This window comes from Jaculus jaculus, chromosome 8, assembly GCF_020740685.1.
Source record: "Jaculus jaculus isolate mJacJac1 chromosome 8, mJacJac1.mat.Y.cur, whole genome shotgun sequence".
Classification (NCBI taxonomy): Eukaryota; Metazoa; Chordata; class Mammalia; order Rodentia; family Dipodidae; genus Jaculus; species Jaculus jaculus.
Window position 1 is genome coordinate 60678361 of NC_059109.1, and position 17756 is coordinate 60696116.

The window sequence follows — 17756 nt, forward strand, 5'->3', positions numbered from 1 at the left end:
AAGCCAATTTTCTCTGGCAAATTTAGGTGACACCTTAGTCCCAAGGCTCAGGTTTTCTGAGGGATCCACAGATAAAGACAAAATTCAAGCCCAAGCTAATTATAGGAAGGAGTGAAGCCTTTAACAACATTTCCCTTTACTCACCAAACAGGGAAATCCTGTGTCTCACAAGAGCAGCAAGTTTGCAGAACAGACTGAAACAGAAAAGATTATAATTCAGAAAGTCACATGGACTCAAGGATTCTGTCCCATTCCTCGCAGTGTAACACAACATGAAAGCACAGATTGGCACTCTAGGAGGTTGCCCTGTACCGCTCCTGAATGGTTCTTTTGGTCATGCTCAGAAAAAAAAAATGTGTTTAACACTGTCATGCTAGAGAATCACAAATGTTACCTTGTAGGCAGCTCCATCCTTACTGTTAACCATCCAGTAGTAACAGTACTTGGCAGTCACTCTGGGCAAACTATCCTTTGCTAGAGACATGTGTTGAAATGTTCACTCACATATTTAGGAATCAATGAGGATTCTGAGGAGTGCCTTTCCCTTTACTGCAAGCACTGTACACAACTTTGGAACCTTTATATGGAGTGTGAAGCTTTAGTGGGGAGGTGGGCAAAATGTTGGGATAAGGGTAGGGAGTTGGAGTATGCCAAACAAAAACATTTAAAAAGTGCATTTACTCTGCTATCTCACATTAGTCTATAGTTTCTAGGCTGTCCTAGCTGGGTACTTAGAAACTTGTAAAGTCTAGTTGGCATGATTACTGACTTTTCTTCACACCTTCACCTATAGTGTTCACCATGGAACCCTTTGAAGGTTCATCTATGTCTCACTGCTTGAATTCCCACAATGCCTAAGACAGGGCCTTATGTATTTAGACCTGCTTCTGCACATGATTCTGAGTGGAAGGCAGGGAGGGAAAGAAAGAGGGAAAAGGAGGAGGAGAAGAAGAAGTGAGAAGAGAGAGAGGACAGAGGGAGAGAAGATAGAGAGAAGAGAGGATGATAGAGTGAGGAGAGAAGGAGAGATGAGATGAGATGAGACAAGAAGAGAAGAGAGGAGAGGAAGGGGGATTTGACCCTTCACAGGACAGAGGTATCCTATAGGACGACTCAAGTGGAGACAAAATACATCCCAAGCATAGGTGAGGATGAAACTTTTAAATGATGCCTCTCAGTGAACACCCTGGGTTTTTCTGGGCTAAGTGCTGGAAAACCACAGCCAGTCAACCACTGTTAGTCAGTAACTTTTGCAGTGGAAAGAAGATGAAACCCCCTGGCCTTGATCGTGAGAGAACACACAATGAGTTAACAGAAAGTTGGCAGCCAGCTAGTATGAAATTAAATGTGAGCTGCTTCTTGTTGAAAATGAATTTGTACAGTTGGGTGAGGGGGAGAAATGGCATTGAAGAATGTGACCTGGGCTGCTGCTGTTGGCTTGTGAACAAGTGCAGAAGCCCTCTTGGGGACACCCCTTCAATACTTTCTGCCCTGTGTTAGCTTTCTCATCTGTAAGCAAATAACTCCCAGTTTTCGGAAGTAGGGGTGAATAACCTCAGACATTTCTGGTGAAAATATTCCAAGTAGGTGGACATATGTCCTGTCTAAACTAAAAATTAATGTTATTTTACTTAAAGCAGATGGTTGGTTTATTTGATCCCAACACTGACATGGCTCTCCTCACTCAGACAAGGCCAGCACCTGAAATTTCTGGAGCTGTTGCTTGTCTCTTTAAGAGCCCATGATTGAAGTAGAAGCATTGCCCTTACCTACAGCAAGGAGGGCCAGACTTCCCAGGTGGCTCTCCTCCACCTCAGAGTTTGAAGACTCCAATGGAGACAGCCTGTGACTGGCATCAGATAAAATGGAGGTGGGGCAAGAGTGAAGGATGTGAAAAAGGAGAGGGGTGGGTACAAGGTATGGCAGTACACTGTGTAATTCCAGCACACAGAAGACTGAGGCAGAAGAATTTCAAGTTTTGGATCAACCCAGGTTCCATAGTGAGGGACTTGAGGCCCCATCTCAACAACAAACAACCCTGCATCTGCCAGTGTGAATACAAGCAACACAAACACAACTGCTTCTGTGGAGGCACCCAGAACAGTGATGGATGTGGAAGCTATTTGCAAGGCTGATCAGCTCTAGGTTGTATTCCAGCCACGACACATGGTGCCTGCCTGAACAAATGTTACATTTCCATGAATTCATAGCCCAAGATAAACAGATGGAGAAAACAGACACACCTGCCCTCTGATGGATTATCTGAGCACCTCACCTTCCTAGCTTCTTATAGAGTACACTAATATGCCTGAAAATGTTGAGATCTTGGGTCAGTATCTGATTCTTAAACTATAGCATATTGACAGCACAGGGCTTCTCCTGTTCTAAATGAGAAGAAATGGCATGTGATCTGTATTTTCATTCCTCACCACCTAGGCCACTTTCAACAACAGAATAAGCCTGATGGCACCTCCGGTCCTTCCTTTGTAAAATGAAGACTATAAAACACAGGCAGCATTTTGAATTCAGAACATTGAAACTTTTCAGTGATCTTCATTCAGATGGGCAATAACTCCTGCACATGAAAAATTAAGCTCAATGCTGAGCCATGTAGAGTGTTTAATAAATGTGGTGAACCCTGAAGTTGCGTATCCTCCCAATGAGAGTGATATTTGATGGCTGAGTCCTTATTAAGTACAATGACACTCTTTACCATCAATGGAGACTTCACAGACATTGTTTAGAGTCTTTAGCTCTTTGCTATTTTGAAGCCTAATCCATACTTGGTCTTTCATTGACCCAACACAGAGAAAGCCTGAGGCATGTTGGAATTCATCCCTATGTTCTGGTCTCTGTTAAAGTCCCTATACCTTATGTCTAGAGGGGTGAGTAAGGAAGCTGACATTTCTGCAGAAAGCAGTATTCCTAGTATAAGTTTAAGTTTAATCTTAAGAAGGAGACTGAAGGCATATTCACCTGCTTCTTCTCAGTGCCATGCCTTTGCTTTCCCCAGCCTTCCTAGTGCTCTTGGCCTTCTTCTCAATATGGTTTTGGTATGGAATCGACCTGATTGTGTACATATTTCTCAAGCCTTATTTTTACTCCTAACAGCATAATTCTTTTAGTTGCTGAAATTACTCAGAGCAGAATATAAACTCTTTCAAATCTATTGTTATCCAAGCCTCTGAGTTACCAAACATAAGACTGTGCTCCATTTTTACAAAAACTTGCCAGTTAGTCCCCAGGTACCAGGATTCTTAACTAAACCTCATCATCACTGTAATGGCTAGTTTGACAAGTATCCCCCAAGCCCCATGTGTTAATGTCATTGTACCCAGGGTGGTGCTGCTGGGAGGTTGGGAATGTTTAGAAGGTGGGGCCTACTAAGTGGTTATTAAGCCAATGGGGACACGTCTTGAAGGAGATCATGAAACTTCCATCCCTACCCTTCTTTTGCTTCCTGGCCATGAAGTGAGCAGTTTACTTCACCACGAGCTACACACCATTGCCATCTGGAACCCTTACCAGAGCCAAATCAATGTGTCTACCCATGCTGGACTGGGAATTCCAGTTAGCTTAGAGTTATAAGCTAAGTAAGCCTTTTGGTACTAAAGGTTAATTTGGTAATAGTAGCTCAAAGCTGCCTAACACAGTGGCCTTCTCTTTATTTTGTAGCCTTACCTGGCCACCATTTCTTTCTCCTTATGGGAAGCATACCCACTGCTGCTGAGAGGCTTCAGAGGTGATGACAGGAAGTAAAGGCAGTGATTGGTGAAGTACTGGTCAACCAGCGGGAGCAGAACCTGGGACATCAAACCATCAAGCATCAATTGTGAACAAGTTGGCCCAAGACCTTCTGCTGCTTTCCTTTAAAAAGTATTCATTCTCAGTAAGCAAAACTGAGATACTGGCCCTGGGATTTCAAGAAACTATTCTTTAAAAATTAATTGGGAACTTTTCTCTTATGTTCCCTTTCCCCTGCACCAATTCCAACGAAGGCCCACCTCAGTGGGTTATGGGCATTCACTGTGGTGTCATGAATACACCAGTCTATGGGTGTGGGAGGGCCATGCCTCAGAAAACGCCTTCCCACCCCGTAGCTCTTAGGTTCTTTGTGCCCTCTCTTCCACGATGCTCCCTGGGCCTTGGAGGGTGTGTCAAAGCCTCTTGCATTGTTGAACTCTCAACCCTCTGATTTTCTGCTCTGAGGAGGAAACTACTTTTTCAGCCACAGCTTCCATTATGCTATTCCTCTACTATGCCACGAACCAGCAGCTGTGGGATATGTGAAGGGAGAGGCCACTGAAGGCCCAAATCAATGTGCATGTGGTTTTGAGTCATATTTGCGGGGATGCCTGGGGACATGACACTCAGATTTGGCGTGTTGGCTATGGGATCCACAGCCACATGCTAGGCCTACCGTGACCACAGTCACATGTCTGTCTCTGTTTCTCAAGGGAAAGCTATTCAAGGCCTTCTATGACTATGGCCCTTTGAGTAGTTGTATGTGTGAAACTATTCACTGAGACCCAAATTTATTCATTCTCTCCTCTGTCAGCAATGGAATAGTTTTTAGCTCAGCAGAGGCACACTGAGGTAGAAAATGTTTCAATGTAGTTAAACTAAGCCAAAGTGACTATATTCCAGCACTGGGTTAGAACTTTAGAAAAGCATCATTGTGCTCTGCCCTCACTTTTCCTTGTTGTATGGATGTGGTATAGGCAGTCCATGCTAACATGGACCAATTTGAGAGCTGATGGAGAAACAAGGAAGAAGATCATGGGTCTCTGAGTGATGGGGTGTTGCTGAGGACAGTGTCCACCTCTTCAGACTTTCTACTCACCTTGGGTCTGTTTATAACAGAGAATAAAACTTCTGTCTCACTGAAACTTTTAGGGTTTCAGATATCACTGATGGAGCAGTTTAGCCTATACTCTAAATAGTACAGATCCCAAGTAAAAGGCAATTTGGTTGAGTTCAGAGAATCACTTACTTTGGCAAAAAATTTTATCTCCTGGTCATGGGGAGACTTTTCAGTTTTCCCACTGCTGACAATGGCTTCTGAAACAACAGAGGTAACAGAATGTTGGCCAAAACAAATGAATGAATGGAAGAATGAAGAGAACAAGAAATAAGTCATAGTAGTTTAGAAATAGCAGGTTTTCTAAAGACCATGAGTGGGCCTCATTATATTTTATGAGGCATTGTTTTACAACTGTGCCAATTAGTCACTTCCTCTATCAGTTCATTCAGCTATTTCACTACCCTCTTCTTTTCTTGGCCAATGAGAAAGCAGCTTTACAGATGTCCATAACCACAAAATAAAACAATGGAAAAGTTACTAGGATGAGTCATATGGGAAAAAAATGGCAAAAGAGCCAATCAAATCAGATTTCCAAAGACCCAGATGCCCCAACAGCACATCACTGAAACAGACCCAAAATGAACCCAACATGGCTCAGGGAAATTTTGCAGAAGAGGGGGCAGAAAGAAATGTCAGAGCCACACGTTGGGTCATGATATGCAGAGACATTTATCCTACCTATAACTATGGGCTAACCCCAGAATTCATGACCTCAACAAGGAGGGGCCGGGGGAAGGGGGTAGGACATGGATGAGCCTAGCAATGGTACCAAATTGACTGTGTCACTGAGCACAAAACTAATTAATGAATAAAAAATAAAAGAGAGGAAGAAAAGGGATATGGCAGGGCCTCTTGAAGCTGTAAGCAAACTCCAGATGCATGGGCCACTCTGCATATGGCTTTATGTGGGTACTGGGGAATCGGACCCAGGCTTTAAGGCTTTTCAGGCAGGTTCCTAAACTGCTGAACCATCTCTCCAGCCCCACCACTTTTGGGGGTGTATTTGAGGGCCAGGGTCTCACTCTGGCCCAGGCTGACCTGGAATTCGCTGTGTATTCTCAGGCTGGTCTCCTGCTCATAGTCATCCTCTTAACTCTGCTTAATGAATGTTGGGATTAAAGGCCTGTGCCACCACACCTGGCAACATTTTCTTTTAAACAAGATTATCTCTAAAAGAATTGAATATTTAGAGCTGAGCATGGTGGTGCACGCCTTTGATACCAGCACTTGGGAGGCAGAGGTAGGAGGATTGCCATGGGTTCAAGGCCACCCTGAGACTACATAGTGAATTCAGGGACAGCCTGGGCTAGAGTGAGACTCTACCTCGAAAAACCAAAACCAACCCCCCAATTGAATATTTAGGGGCTGGAGAGATGGCTTAGCAGTGAAGGTGCTTGCCTGTGAAGCCAAAGGACCCAGGTTCAATCCCTCTGAACCCATGTAAGCCAGATGTCCAAGGTGGTGCATGGGTCTGGTGTTCATTTTCAGTGACTACAGACCCTGGCATACCAGTTTTCTCTCTCTCCCCCATCCCCGCTTTCTCTCTTGAATAAGTAAATATTAATAAAAAACAAACAAACAAAAAAGAGCCAATCAAATCCTATGAAAAAACCAAGGAACTAAATTGAGTTTAAAAATTACTTTTATTTTATTTATTTGAGGGGGTGTGTGAAAGAGGTAGATAGATAGATGATACAGAGAATATAGGCATGCCAGACCCTCTAGTCACTGCAAGGAAACTCTAGATGCATCTACCACCTTGTGCATCTGGCTTTATGTGGGTACTGAGGAATCGAACCTGGGTTCATTGGCTTTGCAGGCAAGCACTTTAACTGCTAAACCATCTCTTCAGCCCATAAGTTAACTTTTTAAGTGGGGGCAAAAGAATTTCAGCCTTGTTATTATCCCAAATCATATGTATAAATGAATCATAAACAATTATAGTTTGAAATTTTTGGGCTGGAGAGATGGCTTAGTGGTTAAGCACTTGCCTGTGAAGCTTAAGGACCCTGGTTCGAGGCTGGATTCCCCAGGACCCACGTTAGCCAGATGCACAAGGGGGTGCATGTGTCTGGAGTTCGTTTGCAGTGGCTGGAGGCCCTGGCGTGCCCATTCTCTCTTTCTCTCTCTCTCTGCCTCTTTCTCTCTGTCTGTTGCTCTCAAATAAGTAAATAAAAATAAATGAAAAAAAATTTTTAAAAAAGAAAGTTTCATTCCTTGGTAAAGGAACATAAAATTCTCCTATGAGGCATTACAAGCTTGACTTACCCAAGTGAGCGATAAACTCTTGAGCAGAGTCAACGTATTTCAAAATCTTCTTCAAAAACTTGTAGGCAAATCGCTTTTCCATGGAGGAGGCATCCAGCTCCATGTCCTTCATACCTCTAGGTTGGATATACGTGAACCCCAGAAAGTAACAAAGAAAAGCATATGACTTTGGTCCATCACCTATCCTACCTATGTTGAATTTAATTATTAAACATCAATGGTTACTCTGGCTTAGTGACATGACTCATCATTTGGCTGATTATACTTGAAAGCTGACTCTATGAAAATGTAATATTCTTATCAAAATAATTTCTCAATGGTCTTTAAATTTTTTTATTTTTATTTGAGAGAGAGAGAGAGAGAAAGAGAGAGAGAGAACAGGCACCAGGGCCTCTAGCCACTGTAAATGAACTCCAGACACATGTGCATCTGGCTTATGTGGGTTCTAGGAAGTCAAAACTGGGTCCTTAGTCTTTGCAGGCAAGTGCCTTAACCACTAAGCCATCTCTTCAGCCTCAACAGTTTCTATAAGGATCTTTATCCTTCTTACTAGAAATCTTCAGCTAGAGATATTGAGAGAAGTCAAATATTTCTGATTTGTTTAAATTTGATACTAGCTACAAATAGATATAAATAAAACATGAATTATGCAGAATGATAGAAACTAATAAGACATGTGAGAAAAAAGAAAATAAAAGCAGAATGAAAAGGCCTGGGAGTGAGGTACAATGGGTTTTTGAACTGTAGTGTTACCAGGGTTTAAAAAAACATATATATATTTATTTATTCATTTATTTGAGAGAGAGAGAGACAGAGAAAGACAGAGAGAGAATCAGTGTGCTAGGACTTCCAGCCACTGCAAATGAACTCCAGACGCATGTGCCCCCTTGTGCATCTGGCTTACGTGGGCCCTGGAGAATCAAACCAGGATCCTTCAGCTTTTCAGGCAAATGCCTTAAATGCCAAGCCATCTCTCCAGTGCCCCTCTACCACCTTGCCCAGGATTGGTTTTATAGGGAAACTGATACTGGGGTAAAGGTTTCAAAGAGATGAGGTAGTGGGTCATTGGCTATGGTTGTTTAAATGTGAAATGTGCCCCCCACAGCCTCATGGGTTTGTGATTAAGCCTCATTCATACTCAGTCCGCAGCTGGTAGAGCCTTACTGGAGGTGGTGTGTCACTGGGGGCGGATCTTGAGGTTTATTAGTCTAGCCTTACTGAGGGCTCACTAGCTAGCTCACTCAGACTACTTCTGCCATGATTTCTCTGTCATGATGAAACTTCCCCTTGAAACTATAAGCTGAAGTGAACCCTTTTGTTCCATAAGCTGCACTTGGCCAGGTGTTTTGGTCAAGTAATGCAACAAGAAGATAATTGTTATATGGACATTCAGGGAAAGAACTTTCCAGGCACAGGGAGAAGGTGGTACAAAGGTTCTGAGGCAGAAGCATTTATTCTGGGTGGAAGGACTATGGTAGAGGTACCAGAGTGGGTGGAATGGAAGTTAGCAGGTGGTCAGAGGGAGAGCGAATAGCCAGAGCAAAAAAATCACTGAGGGATTTACAGGATATCTTGAGAATTTTGCTCTTGCTCTGAATGAGATGGGAAACTCTTGGGAGTTCTGAAGGGTGGAGGTGACACATTATAAAATAAACATTCTGGTTGCTATATTTGCAGTTGACCATGAGGTAGGGGCAAAGGTCAGGGCTGAGAGATGTGGTAGGAGACTTTCCCAGTAATGATGATTGGCAGCATGATCAGGGGGGAGAGGTTAAAAAGTGGGTAGATTCTGGAAATATTTTAAATGTAGAATTATCAAGATTTCCTGAAAGGGTTGATATGAGTTGAGATTAAAGAGAACAGTCAAGATTTGTTGTTTTGAACAACAAAAGAATGGCTTTTCCCCCACTGATGGGGAGGGTGAAGATAGAGAAGGTCTGAGGAGGGGGCAAAGGAAGGTGAAGAATCCTCCTGGGTGGCAGGGACCTCACTTGATCATTTGCACACCTGAGTGCCTCCCATAGTGCCCGGCATAGGACAAATAACTACCCAGGATATGTCTGCTGAATTCAATTTCTCCCTAGTTCTATTGCCTTTTCAGTGAAGGGTAATTTTTCATTTCTGTGAGCAAGGAATTTATCAGCAAATCACACTGCACATTCATCTCATTGTTAAGAAGAGGATTAAAATGATGCTGAAAGTCTTTCTACAATGTTTCCCTAGAGGCTATCTCCTGCTTCATGACCTTTTCTACTTGGCAATATGGCAAATCAAGTTTGTAATTTGTTTCATATGAGATGCAATGGAAGTATTTATGTAGTTTTATTTATTTATTTTACATTCAATGGAAAGCTTTCTGTAGGAAATTAAAAGGAGATATAAGAGCTTATTTGGAAAACATTTCTTTTAGGAGGAACAGCTAGATGAGATTCAAAACACTAATTTGTTTTCATTCTACAAAAAAGTCAGCAAGCATGATGCTGTGACATAGCACAATCCACTGCAGACACTTGATCAGTCAGAAAGCAAATTCCCCCTTCAAGCCTTAGCAGCCCAAACCATTCTCCTATTGAACATAAAATGTCTTGGTAAATCAAGGATTTATTCCCTCTTCCCATTGGAGTTGTATCTTCATAAGATCCATCTCTCTTTGCTCAAAGGCTGTGTCTTTGACAATGGATGCTATTGTTACAATGAAACATCATATAAGTAAATAATAAAACATCATATAAAACAACCAAATAAAAATGAGGAAAAGAGCCATTCACTCATGAAAACTAAGTTGCAAATTTTACAGAGACCTTGAGCTTCAAATTTCTAAACACATAGTTTAGGTATGCATAAAATAATGGAAAGAAATAGGAAAGCAATTTAAAGAATATCTTACATACCATACTGAGATTTTTTTGCTTCTGCCTCAAATTCTCATTGCTCTTTAAAGAAGACCAAATTCTAAAGCTTTGAGCATGTAATTTGAACATAGTTCAAAATTCTAAATGCTAGGGCAATATACAAAGAAACAGCCTTGGCCTACAGCACAGTATGTGTGGATATATATGTGACTCATTATCCTCCTTTTCAGAAGATTCAACCATGTCCTTACTCTGATGACATTTGTGTGCGGTGACTAAACACTCGAAGGAAAGACCAGGCCCACATCCCCTCCCCTACTCCCTAACATCATGAGGAAGGTGACTTACCTAGAAACCATAATGCCATTCACTTGGAGGAATTTAAACAGGTCCTGGGCCTTCTCTCGGTCTCTAAACTTTTCCTTAGCAGTCAAGGTATCATATGGTACCAAAAGAGGGTGGCTGCCACCACCTGCAGTAAGGTAAGAGATGACAATGTACTATGTCTTCCTTTGCCCTGAGGAGAATGCAGCCACCCTCCATCCCCTATCCCACCCCAGCTCACCTTCCTTGAAGGAGACTGTGAACTAGGCTCACCTTTGCTTTCCAGCTCCAGCTTCTTTTTCTTGGCCCAGATATTGTGATAGTTCTCAGCCACCACCTCCACCATTCCCTGTGTTGTACCACAGAGATGTAAGTCAGGGAGAAAGCAAGCAGGACAAACAGCTTCATACCTGCTGGCCTATTCCAGGTAACCCCTGGGAGACAGCCCACCATGTGCTAAAAGTCTACCAGTGAAGGTCTGCCTTCATTAATTAGCATGGACAATGCCCCTCACTGGCATTAAAGCATCCCATACAGAGGAAGGGACTTCTAATTCTGTCCTTCCTTCTGCCAGTTTAGTGCATTCATGGGAAACAAGTTTCCAGCTGACACTGCAGACTGGCAGCTTGTCACATATCATGGGTGCTTTGTTATCACACTCCTCACCTGAGACAGGGAGTTGGGCATGAGAAGTCAAGCAGAAATCTACAGTCTGAAATCTTTAATGTAATGAACTAAAAAGAATCATATCTTGGTGGAAATGACTGTAAATAAGATTTCTCAAATAGAATTAATCTTTATCAGGCTCACATAGAACTGACCTAGGATGAAGAATGTGATTTGGAAAGAAATGTTTTGGTCCAAGGGGCTGGTCCGTGTGCTCTTATCTAGGCAGGGACAATCCACAGCCATCAATGTATGTAGGCTTTTGGTTTCATTCATTGGGTTTTAGAACTCTGGGTCCTACAACAATTATTTCCCTGAGCCACTGTAGGGAATTTGAGCACATCTATTGTGGTACATGCATGATGGTTTGGGAGACTTGCTAGATCCAAGAAAGAATCCCTAACCAGGAGCCAAATTTCACAGATCTTTCTCTTAGCTGATTTCTTTGTGGAGCATGACACAAATAACTTGTTGAGTTCCTTTCAATGACTGATGACCAGTTACGATATCTTTAGAAGAACAGCCTCCAAGTCTTGGATGATATTCTATAGAGCTTTCCCCACAGTCTTGTTTCAACATGGCTCTCTTCATGTTTGCTATCTTAGTGGTGATATGTTTTAGGCAATCTGCCTCTGCTCTTCCTCCTTAACTCTTTGGAATTTCTCTGGAAGGTTTAGAAAGCAGTCATGCTGTCCCAGCACTGACCTGGAGCTCCCTGGACAACACGACATTTGAGAGATCCAGGGGAGCAGGGCTGTAGCTGTTGCCCTAGGAAAGAGAGTCATTAATTAGGTTTGCCAGTTTTCCTTATCCAGATGAACCTCAACTTCAGCTGTGACACATGACCCTCAGGCCCCCCACTGTGCACCTTCCATAGTCCCACCATTATATTCCATGGAGAGCTCTCCCAGAATCTTCATGGTTTGTTGGCCCAGTGTTGGCTTCTGAGAGTGGTTTCATACCTGGCTGGTCTGGGACACATTTCGAAGTTTCTCATTTTCCCGTTGTTGAAACACAGCTTCCCCTTCTTTGGGTCTCTCCACAGTCCAGCCCACAGCTAGCATGGTTTTCAGGGACTCTCTGGCAGGCCAGCGATAAATTTCTTTCTCCTGAAAGAAAATTTGCATATGAGCTTTGCAGAACACACTCCACCCTTCACTCTGACTGGTCCATCTCCCAGAGGAAGCTGGATCCCACAGCAGAGAGTGGTGCTAGTTACATACATCTGTACACGAGGACAAGATGCCATTTTCAACTTTGCATTGAAAAACAATCAGCTTTTCTGATACTTATGAATATAAGATGCTACATCTGAGGTTATTTGCCTTTGGTGGGAATGAACCAACATTACTGATGTCATTGTCTACATTTTCAATTTCAGGATGTTTAATAGTCAAACAAAGGCACACATACCATCCTTCACATATGAGATTAGAACTAAAGCTAACAAACAACTCTTACAGATTGTAAAGAAAAATAACTCAGAGTTGAGATGAACCAAACTTCTTAATTAAAAAAGAATCAAGTTATAATATTTTCATAGTTATTTTCTATCATCTATATCATCCATTTATTGGAGATCATGTCTAAGTTTTCGAAGGCAATTTTCCCATTCTACACAATAATCAAACAAAATCTCTTCATAGCTTGGTTGTAGGAGAACCTCCAGTGTATTTCTGACCCAGAAATAAGTGCTGAGTAGGGGTTCTTTCATTGGTGGGTCCTCAAAGGCAAAGACCAGAGTGTGAGGTTGGGGTCTTAGAAACTTGTCCTGGTACTGTTGCCCACTGGAAAGCTCAGAAACAGTTTGCCAAATCCATGGAGTTCAGTAAGGATCTGACTATGCTGAAGCTCCTGTGAGTGTCAGATTCAATTCCCAAGGAAGGAAAGAACATGGCTACTTGGTTAAGTATCATCCTTACCTTCTCTGTTAATGTCTTGAAGGGCCTTATCAGTGGGTGGGTCTTCACATTTTCATCCAGGGAAATTCCATATTTCCATCCACTGTGACTCTGTAGAAATGTTCTCAGTTCAAACATAGAGCCTTGCTGTATGACCCATATCTTTGCTTCTGTTTCTCACAAGTGCCATAATAGCTCATGACAGATTGGAGAGCCCCTAGCGAATGTCTAATTGAGTCTTTCAGGCCATCAAGCTCTCTCTGTCTCCTGAATTCTGAACTCTGCCACTTTATTCTTTATGGCCTCAGCTGCTGTCCTCTCCACTTTCTCACTTGTGTTTTACTTACTTCAAAAGACCCTGAGAATACTGTGCCTCAAGTCAGTATGTCAGGAAGAACAGTAGACAGAGATAAGAGGCGTGGGAAGACTGGACTTGCTGCCACCATACGGGTGATGCTTTCTGACCGCACTTGTCACTTCACAGCCTTTTGGACCCACTCACTTGCTTGCCTCTTCCTCACTTCCTTCTTAGAATTTAGCCAAGGCCACTGTCAGCTCTCACCTGCACAACTGCCTTAGCTCCATAAGCTGTCTGGCTGCCTCCTTTTTGGACTCATTTCCTACCCTATATTAAGTGATATTCACAAAAATCACACTGAGATGCCCTAGTTCCTTATGATTTCTGACTTCCAGCGGCTATTACAGGAAATAGAAACTCTTACATGACCTCTAAACTAATAAAATCTCTTCATGCTCACTTCCCACCCCCTTTTCCTACCTTTATTCCATGTTACAGATAAATGGTTCCTTAAAGTGGTGAGACTCTCTCTTGTCTCTTGCTTACCCTAGAACACACTTACATCCCTATGATGGATACCTTCCATTCCTCCTTCTGCAGAGGCTGTCATCATTCTAGAAGGAGTCCTGGGACCCCAAGTGTTGGAGTCAGGACTTTTGTCTTCTAACTCTGTGCTCATGTCCACCCTAGTACCATATAACCTGTCACACAGTGCCTGTCTTATTCTGGGCAGTGATGAGCAAACATGGATCCTTGCCTTCATGTAGTTTTTTTTAAGGGCTTTTATGACTTGTCTTCTTTAAATATTTTTATTTATTTATTTCAGAGGGAGAAAGGGAGAGAGGGAGAGAGGGAGAGAGAGAGAGAGAGAGAGAGAGAGAGAGAGAGAGAGAGAGAGAGAGAGAGAGAAAATGGGTGTGTTAGGGCCTCTAGACACTGCGAATGAACTCCAGATACATGCGCCACCTTGTGCATCTGGCTTACATGGGCCCTGGGGAATTGAACTGAGGTCTTTTGGCTTTGCAGGCAAATTCTGTAACTGCTAAGCAATCTCTGCAGCCCCTTCATGTAGTTTTGAGTCTGGTTTCAGATAGAGATACCAACCAAATAACCACACTATTAGACATACAACTGATAAGTGGGATAAATGTATAAATGTGTACATGTGCAAATATATAAATAACTGTTAAAATACTATGAAGGAAAGCAATAAGGCATAAAGAAGACCTGTATCTGGGAAGCAAAGCAGGATGTGGTGGTGGATGATGTGTACCTGTAAGCACCTGGCTAGGACAGGGGAGTGTCTTGGACTATGTAGTGTGTGTGAGGGAGAAGGTCTACAAGGAGGGTGGTGTGTACCTGTAAGCACCTGGCTAGGACAGGGGAGTGTCTTGGACTATGTAGTGTGTATGATGAAGAAGGTCTACAAGGAGGGTGGTGTGTACCTGTAAGTACCTGGCTGGGACAGGGGAGTGTCTTGGACTATGTAGTGTGTATGATGGAGAAGGTCTACAAGGAGGGTGGTGTGTATCTGTAAGTACCTGGCTGGGACAGGGGAGTGTCTTGGACTATGTAGCGTGTATGAGGGAGAAGGTCTACAAGGAGGGTGGTGTGTACCTGTAAGCACCTGGCTAGGACAGGGGAGTGTCTTGGACTATGTAGCGTGTATGAGGGAGAAGGTCTACAAGGAGGGTGGTGTGTATCTTTAAGTACCTGGCTGAGACAAGGGAGTGTCTTGGACTATGTAGCGTGTATGAGGGAGAAGGTCTACAAGGAGGGGATGCTACTGTTGCACAAAGGGTGAAGAAGAAGCAAGACAGTAGATGGCATCAGAGATGAGAATGAGCAGTGCCTATGAGGCCAAAGCAGGGATTTTGGCCTTTATTTTAGGAAGATTTAGATGATGTCAAAAGATTTTAAGAAGAAATCAGGTCTCTCAGGCAGAGCGGTGGTACCATGTGACTAAATAGACATAATGAAACTGTTACTTGCTTATTGTATAAAGAAAAGACTGGAAAAACTGCGTTTGGGAGACACCAGCCATCACCAGTAATCACACAGATCACACCAGTGATTATAATGGCCTGATCCAAAGATGATGGTTGTTTGGAATGAAGTCACAGCACAGGGATAGAGAAAACATATACAAATTCATGGAGACTTAGAAGGTAAAATTCACACAGCTTAGAGCTGGGTTAACTAGGGCAGTGGGTTCACAGAGACATCCCTTCTCAATCATCCATTGACTAACCAAACGACTTCATAGGAAAGATCCTCAGAAAACTCTAGGTAGATGAAGTGTCAGCAAACTGTGGTCTATGGGTCAAGTCCAGCTAACCACTCATTTTTCATAAAGTTGTATTGGAACACAAACACCTTCAGTTGTTAGTGTTTTGTCTATAGCTACTTTTGTATTAGAAAACTAGAAATGAGAAGTTGCCATAGAGACTATTCCACCAAGCTGAAAATTTTATTACTTCTTTATCAATTATTATTCAATTATTATTCAATTATTATTATCTAGGCCTTTACAGGAAAGGTTTGCCAACCTCATTTTCTTGAACCGGGAGGTATTAGCTCATTCTAGAATTCAGTAATGTTTCTCATCAGCCCCAAGTAGGAACTCATTTGAAAGTAAGAGTTCAGGTTCTACCAGAGCCACACAGAGGCTGAGCTGATACTTCAATGCTCACCCATACTCATGAATGTTCTTCATGGGAGTGGATTTCTGTGGCCAGGCCTTGAAAATGGGTCCACTATTACAAGCTGTAAGCTGCAGCTGAGCAATGGCTCCAGTCCTAACTGGCTGCCCACAGAAATCTTGGCTGTCTTCGGCACAGTATCCCCATTTGCTTGCCAGCATTAAGGGGCTAACATAGCAATTCAACTTATTAAGCAGCCTGTCCTCATGTGGTGAGGAATTTTAAATGCCAGATGGACAAGAAGTGTCTAGAAATGGTGCCTACCATAGGAAGATTCTTGTACGTCCTTCCTGAAATAATATTAAGCTTCCCAAGAAAATGCAAGGGGAAGGTTTCAATTTAGTTTTCTTTTTTCCAATTTTGAACAAAGAAAAATTAAATACAAGCCACTGCCTGATTAAGCATTTATGTTAAACACAGCAGCACATGACTGATCACAAATACTCTGAAATGCAATAAGAAAACAGTCAACACTTCCAGAATTCTTCATTTTCTTGAGAAATATAAAAGCAGCACCAGCACCTGTCTTTGACTTTCTCTGACCTCTACCAACTCTGGGAAATTGCTGCACAGAAATGTTGAATGTACTTGGCATAAGTCTGTCACTTAGACATATCAGGCAGCTTTCCAAGACAGGATCCTTTCATGTTCTTGGGCTGTTTTTTGCTCCCTGACAATTGTCAATTGGGTGATAATTCCTACCTTGTCACAGGCCCATTTATCATGTGAATGCTCAGCATACTTGGTGACAATGTATTCCAATTTTTCAGGCAGAGAAAAACTGTGAAATGAGGAAAAAAAAAGGTTAGTCTCCTAGATCACTTTATTCAGACATGGTAGAAGCTGGCTATAACTAGCAACTGGTTGCCACAATCTTGGTTGGCTCAAATAGCTAACCTCAGAGCTGAAGCTACTCTAGGTAGTGGCACTGCTGACCAGAAGTCACCATGACCAGGATTACGTCACAGGCATTGACGCACATCTGATCACAAGCAGCCTCTGCTGCCTAGGAGGCCTTCCTCTGGCTGTTCTGGGTTCTGGTGGCTCTGAAAGAAACACTTGGGCTCCAGAGACAGATCTGCTCTCCGGAAATGAGAATCCTTTCACCCTGAGGAGCTGGCCTGTCATATGATGCCTCTAGTCTGGAGATGGCAGAATGGACAGCTAGAGCAGGATATGTTACAAATAATAGTAGTCTGCAATCTTAAACTACTTATTGCCAGAAGTTTGTAAGTACAGAAAACACCTGTCACTTGTGTTTGCCTAGATGCTCTTGTCACTTCTGTAGATAACATTTCCTTTTGTACCACATATAGTGTCATGTGCTCTGCCATCAAGGGCAGGCATATGACTTGACTTGTAAGATACACTTTCCTGGAATGAGAATCTAGAGTTGGCTGAGACAAGGACACCAAGCTTTCCGAGGTGATTCATCCACTGGAGATACCTGAAGGTTGTCATTGTCCTTGCTGAGGCATGGCTAATGAGTCTATTAGATTTTGATTATGACCATGTCTTCTAGTAATGAGGGCTTTTTTTCTTAGATGAGCTAGAGCCAGCCACCATTCCTCACATTACTCAAATTACTGATGTCACAGATAGGGACAAGAACTCTCAAAATATTATGGAACCACTTGTCATTGGAACACAATTACTAGAGTATAATGTTGTATAATGCTTACAAAAACGTCCATGTTATTACATGCAAGTTATAAGCAAAGCTCTCCAAAGCCATCAGTCTTCCCTTTTGTGTCCCAGCTTGCAGTTTTATCATGCCTTTTACCCTTGTCTTGTAGCAGGTTTAATTCTGTTTCCTAACACCCTCTCACTCAATGATCTATTAAATGGAATGTGTGCTTAAAGAATTTTATACCTTAACAA

At 42.5% G+C, this 17756-nt stretch overlaps 1 protein-coding gene across 10 annotated transcripts in view; it reads right to left on the reverse strand.

The window, feature by feature from the left end:
- Positions 1–17756, reverse strand: part of Ryr3 (ryanodine receptor 3) — a 598743-nt gene that overhangs the window by 136248 nt on the left and 444739 nt on the right. For all 10 annotated transcript variants that reach the window (XM_045155998.1, XM_045155993.1, XM_045155990.1 and 7 more), the window contains 10 exons: positions 16578–16656; positions 12897–12986; positions 11937–12083; positions 11680–11742; positions 10582–10657; positions 10333–10456; positions 7133–7248; positions 4994–5061; positions 3682–3803; positions 145–194 (listed from right to left, as the gene is read on the reverse strand). In XM_045155998.1, coding sequence (XP_045011933.1) covers positions 145–194; positions 3682–3803; positions 4994–5061; positions 7133–7248; positions 10333–10456; positions 10582–10657; positions 11680–11742; positions 11937–12083; positions 12897–12986; positions 16578–16656 — 935 coding nt within the window. The remainder of the gene's footprint in view (positions 1–144; positions 195–3681; positions 3804–4993; positions 5062–7132; positions 7249–10332; positions 10457–10581; positions 10658–11679; positions 11743–11936; positions 12084–12896; positions 12987–16577; positions 16657–17756) is intronic.